This window comes from Miscanthus floridulus, chromosome 17 (assembly GCF_019320115.1).
Source record: "Miscanthus floridulus cultivar M001 chromosome 17, ASM1932011v1, whole genome shotgun sequence".
Classification (NCBI taxonomy): Eukaryota; Viridiplantae; Streptophyta; class Magnoliopsida; order Poales; family Poaceae; genus Miscanthus; species Miscanthus floridulus.
The window spans coordinates 28,667,305-28,673,234 of NC_089596.1; the positions used below are offsets into that span (position 1 = coordinate 28,667,305).

General features: G+C 45.2%; 1 protein-coding gene across 1 annotated transcript; it reads right to left on the reverse strand.

The window, feature by feature from the left end:
• Nucleotides 1-846: 846 nt before the first annotated feature.
• On the reverse strand, nucleotides 847-4,946 carry LOC136518052 (protein transport protein SEC31-like). Its single transcript, XM_066511704.1, has 3 exons — nucleotides 4,534-4,946; nucleotides 2,787-3,065; nucleotides 847-2,201 (listed from the first exon to the last, which is right to left on the reverse strand). Exons 1-3 carry the CDS (start codon nucleotides 4,861-4,863, stop codon nucleotides 1,089-1,091), a joined length of 1,722 nt encoding a protein of 573 aa, XP_066367801.1. The 5' UTR covers nucleotides 4,864-4,946; the 3' UTR covers nucleotides 847-1,088.
• Nucleotides 4,947-5,930: the final 984 nt, after the last annotated feature.

The following is a 5,930-nucleotide window of genomic DNA, read 5'->3' on the forward strand; positions in this document are numbered from 1 at the left end:
TTGGGTTATACCTCTCCTGACATCCAAAATGAATCTTCCATATAGGTACTCTGTTAGAGAATATAGGTATTATGTTGGAGATCTATTTTGGGTTTGGGTCTGCTGTTGGAGACAACCTAATCCATATAGCTAACGGTAGCGTCATAATTCATAATGAAGCTCAAGGTAGCTTGCAAATCATTGATGGTGGAACATCTATCTACCTCAATAAAAACACCGGTAAAAACACTTCGCTAGATTTGTACTTGATTTTGCAAAGGATTGCAAGGACTCACTCAAGAATGCAGTCACATCCTCAGCTTTCCCTCCTCTAAACTTTAGCCCATATAACATCGAATATTTAGACACATACATAGAGTATTAAATATAGATTAATTACGAAACTAAATACACAGATTAAAACTATTTTATAAGATAAATTTGTTAAGCTAATTAGTTTATGATTTGACAATATGATGCTACAGTAAACACATACTAATGATGGATTAATTAGGCTTAACAAATTTGTCTCGCGAATCACTGTGAACTTATAATTTATTTTATTATTACTGTGCGAGCACGCACCGGGCACGCAGAAATATTTCGCATTCTCACGGGGAGCTCAGAATCATGTTGATCTCTGACGTGACCTGGATCGATTGCACGCGACCTGTTATCAAAAGCATAGCTCTGCGACAGCAAAACTCGAGCTGTCAGCCTCAGGTCAGACGTTTCGCGACGGAAGCGAGCGGCCATCACTAAAAGTCAGGCTAGGCTGCAACGCAGGCTATCTTGCCACAGACAAGAAAGGCCACCCGACTCGTCGTCGCAAGCAGTGACACGCGTCAAGTAAGCGGGCACGGTACAGGACACGAGAACTGGGCCCCAGGAGCCAAGTATCTTGGCATCATCTTAGAACATTCCGTTCAGATCAGAAAATGAACATGGCTATTCCTGCTTCTAACATGATTGAAATAAACAGCAGTGAACTTTTTGTAAACTCAAAGCAGAATGCAAAAGAACGGTTGTTCCATAGTGCTTCGACGGTATACACAGGTTGCACTCTGCTCAGGGAACGAACCGCCGGCCGCGGCCCTGAACAGCTCTGCTCACCGCCCATACCAGCTCCGCTGGGGCTGGGCATCGGTATCATTCATCAGCTTGTCGAGCACCACGTTCAGATCCACATTCTGCCCGTTCTCAGTCAGCTTGCGGACTGTCGCCCTGACCTGGTCTTTGGAGAACCCCATCGTGGCCACCTTCTCAATCACGTCGTCGATGGGCACTCTAGCTCCAGAAGAGCCACTGCTTGGAGTGGACCTAACTGGCGCAGCCTGGGGTAGCACCTGAGCTGTGGCCAGCCTGCCATAGCTGCCGCTTCCGCCAGGAGGAGCATAGGGTGAAGGTGGCTTCATTCCAGCATTTCCATGGTGGGATGGAGACCCGGCGTATCCATATGATTCAGAGAAACCACCTGCAGCCGGTGGTTTGTATCCAGCATTGTAGGGCGGCGGCGGCCCAGAATTAGGCCTGGCAGCAGACGCATCAAACATGCCAGGGTTTGGTCCATAGAATGGAGCCGCAGGTCCACTTGGGGGTGGCATATAAGGGGGTGGTGCGCGGACATTTGGTGGATAGCCCTGAGAAGGTGGGCCATACGGTGCTGCTTCTTCAGGCTGCAGGGCCACTGGTGGTGGAAGTGTAGCTGTGGGGTTGACACTTGTAGGCGGGGGAGGTTGAGAATATTGAGCGTATTGAGGCAGGGTTTGGTAATGCTGCTGTGGTGGTGGCTGTGATGCCTGAGGCTGCGGAGCTGGTGGAGCTTGGTACTGCTGGTGGGTGGCCTCAGTCGGCTGAGCTGATGGGGGGTAATAGGATTCCTGTGGTATGGTTGTCACTGAAGGAGCCGGCAGAGCGGGTGACATTGATGGAACCTGGGGATGTGCAACATGGCCAGGGAAGTGTGTTGGAGGTTGGTTTTGAGCTGGAGGTGGAGGTGGCGCAGTTGGAGCAGGAAGGGCAGGCAGCTGTACTGGTGGTTGGATGGGAGGGGCTTGGTTTTGAGATTGAATGGTTGGCTGGGATGGAGTGGGCTGCTGCCTTGAGTCCATCTGCCCAGCTTCTGACTGAACATCCTCTGCTTTCGGCATTTGGAGCTTTGCAAGTTGGATCTGGGTCTCAATTTCCTGCTTGTCACGCAAAATCTGCACACCTGCTTGAACCTGCACACAGAGAATAAAGAGTTAAACCATGCAACTAACCCTCACAATATGGTTATGGACATGCCCTGTAACGCCAATCATGCACATAGAACGGTAGAACCATCAGATGAAGCCTATGTGTGACAAAGGGTAAAAAGAAACATAAAGCAGAACAGTATGTAAAAGTGAAATTCATGGTATAAAAAATGTATGCCTACAATAAAATTGACGTCCATACATCAACAAATCGACATGCCTTTGATTGGGGCTAAAAGAAACTTTGTACTAATACAGAAGCATATATGTTTTACATATTACTGATCCACCTTAAAATTGGCCAAATACAGCATGTCACGTTCCTAGAACAGGCAAAGTTTGCAATGTAAACAATGATGAGTGTGTGAACCAGCTGGAACCTATGAACCCCATATAAGTCAGATGAGTTCAAAACAGAGAACATATCATAAGTAAACACACAGATAAAAGCTCATCTATAACACAGATGACAGAAGTAGTATTTCATTATGACAGCATGGTCCATTCTACTGCAGCTATAAAGGACAAAGATAGAGAGGAGGGGGAGGGGTTGCATCCACAGAAGCTTACCTCACGCAGTGTGTTCTCAAATTGCCTCAGTTTTCCATCAGTACTTCCATTGTTGTTCCCAATTGTCAACCTCAGCTCACCAACAGAATTCTCGAGATGGTATGTTCTGTCCTCCAACTGTGAAAGCCTTGAGCTTACACCTTCGAGTGCATGTAGAAGATTATCAGCATATTTCTTCATGGTACGATCAATATCCACTATAGTGACTGCATTGAAGTTGCTCCTCTCTTCTTCATGATTAACTTTCTTTAGCACATGAGGCTCCAATACACCAGCACCCTGAGTCGTAAGAGAAGTTGAGCACAAGGAAAGATAAAAACAGGGCAGTGATATGAAGTCTGATCATGTGAAATGATAACCAATAATGTATCTTGTGAACAGTGGCGGATCCAAAGGGGGGGCTCCAGCCCCCCCCTAATTTCTTGATTTCAATGCTAATTACTGTAGCAAAACTTGATTTCACCGTTAAATCTTCGTGCAAATCAACATCTCTGTTGTTTTAGCCCCCCCTTATCCCGCATCCCACATCCGCCACTGCTTGTGAAGAAGACAATTTAGCTGGGTTGATTGTTGTAAATTACAGCTACAGATGGAATGAGTGGAGTTGGATTCTATGTTGTGTCCGTAATCAAACTGTGGTCAATAAATTACGTGAACAGAACTAAAGATTATTGTATTAAAGTTGCACAAATACATAACGTGCCTATAATGATAGTGTAATGATGACTTTGCAAGATGAATTTGCAGGATCATGAACACCGTATTGGAAGTTGGAACTTGGAACCTATATCATTGAAAGTTCAACAATGCTTGAAGCATAGGCATAACTGCATAAGAAAGTTAATACACTTTCAAAATGGATATGTTTTTCCTTGAAGGTATAACACATAATAAGAGCTAAAAGAAAAAATAAAATAAAATGTGCAACCAATCCTAACAAAGTCATATAAAATGGCATCCACATGAACTTCACAGAAAACAAAAGGCCCATTAGATAGCTACTAGTAAGAGTAGCCATGGGCAGCACAAAGCCAGGACGAATTTTGAGTAGTTTTCAATGACACATACATGGAGCACTGTTTTCAAAATAAGAATACAAATATATGCCTCCAATCACAAATATGAGTGCAATAATAGGACTTTAGCATGACATTTTTCTTTAAAGATATAAACACAAAAAAATATATGATATGGAGATACTTTTCATAATGAATCTACTAATGACAATCTTGTATTGCCAATCATATGAAATTTCAGATACCAGTAATCAAATGTATAAACGTTTGACTTGGGATGACAAACTTAGGTAGACCTATATTTACAGTCATAGGAAGTAGTGCATTGTGTGGGTGGGTGAGCAATTTTGTACTGCAAGATTGAAACTATCCTAAAAGTTCAAATAGTAATGTTGCAAATGCTGTCAAGGGCTTAGGGCTTTGTCAACAGAACAAGCAACAACCAATTCCTTACAAGAAATTAAGGTATGCCTCCACCGTCCATACTGTTGATGATAAAGGAAAATACACATCACATCTGTAGATACTTTATTTATTTTTGGGTGAGGAATCTGTAGGATATTCAACTTTACAAACAGGGAGCCAAAAAGGCTACTAGTTCCTAGTAGCTGACTGACCAACAGTGCCAATCCTGAGCTACGACATCACCAACTACTAGTTCTCAACTCCTAATGCTACGAACAGATCTATCAGCGGAGTCATCAGCGCGTGAGAGATGAGTAGGATAATACCTGGAGGTTGGGGGAGGCGGCTTTAGAGTCGAGCGAACCCCAGGCGCCCGTCGCGGGGGCCGAGCCGACGGGGACAGCGCTGGCGGCGGCAGAAGGGCGGATGGGCTGGAAGTCGTAGCTGGGCAACACCTCGTCGGCGCCGTTGCTGGTGCCGGTGCCGTTTGCGCCGCCGTGGAGGGAGCGGTGCCCGGGGCCGTGGCTGACCGCCTCCTCCTGCGGGTCGGGGCTCATCAGATCGACTAGCCCGCCGGATGCCGGCGGCGAGGACGCGGCGGCGGCGGAGGCGGCGAGGCCCTGGATCTGCTTGTCCATGAACTGCGACGCGTTCATCGCGGCGAGTCCGCGAGACGAGCCGACTGCGGGCGGCGGATGAGCCGATCAGAGCTGTTGGAGCCTTGGAGGCGGAAGCGGAAGCTTATTATGCTTGCGGAGGGAGGCAAGCCATTAATTCATTAATAAGGAAATTAAATTAAATTGATTTCTTAATGACGACACGCAATCTGTTTTTGTTTTTACGAAGGCCGTGCCGCTTGGGCTGGGCCGCTCTGGGTCGCGTGTCGACCCTGCACGTTTTTTCCTTTTCCTTTTCTTCTTTTTTTAATGTACTAGCGAGCATGCACGTGCAGCACGTGAGTGTTTTATAATTGTGATAGGTGACATCTTATATATATTATAAAAAAAGATAGATAACGTCTTATTATAATATATAAAATTTTAAAATAGTTGAAAGTACTTGTAAGATTTGTTTTCTAAATTAATTTTTTAATGAGATATGAAGCCAAATTGGAGCATGCTATCGACGAGCTTAGGAAGAGTGTAAGGATCTCAACTTAACAGAACTGAAGATTTGCACCGCACGTAATAAGGAAGCAAGCAATTCGAACCACCCTACGCCATATGCCCATATATGATAACAAAGGTAAATAAAGATACCGGAAGCAAGCAAACAGAATCCATTATCCACTGGAGTTCCCTACGCCAAATGACACCCAAGAACGTCAGGAATCATATTCCTGTTGGCCAGCCGTCAGGAATGAATCAACAGACGCGTTCCTGCTGTCCAACTGCTGCTGCTAGGATAGGCGCGGGTGATCCCGCGCCGGCCTGCTCGAGTTCTTCCTCGATACCGACGCGAGCGAGATCGAAATCGACATTGACAGGCTCAACCAGGACTTCTTCGACCATATCTCGCGATAAATAGCACAGATCAAATTTGCGGTCACCAGAACTGCAGTAAGTTCCCTTCATTGTATATCTGCTTTTTGAGAATAAGGGGGCAACAATCCCTTTTGATTTTTTAGCACAAAAACTAAAAGTTAGAATCCAAAATGGAACTAGATATAAAACAGAACGACAATAGGTTTCATGTTGCCACTTTGATTTCGATATAAAACGGA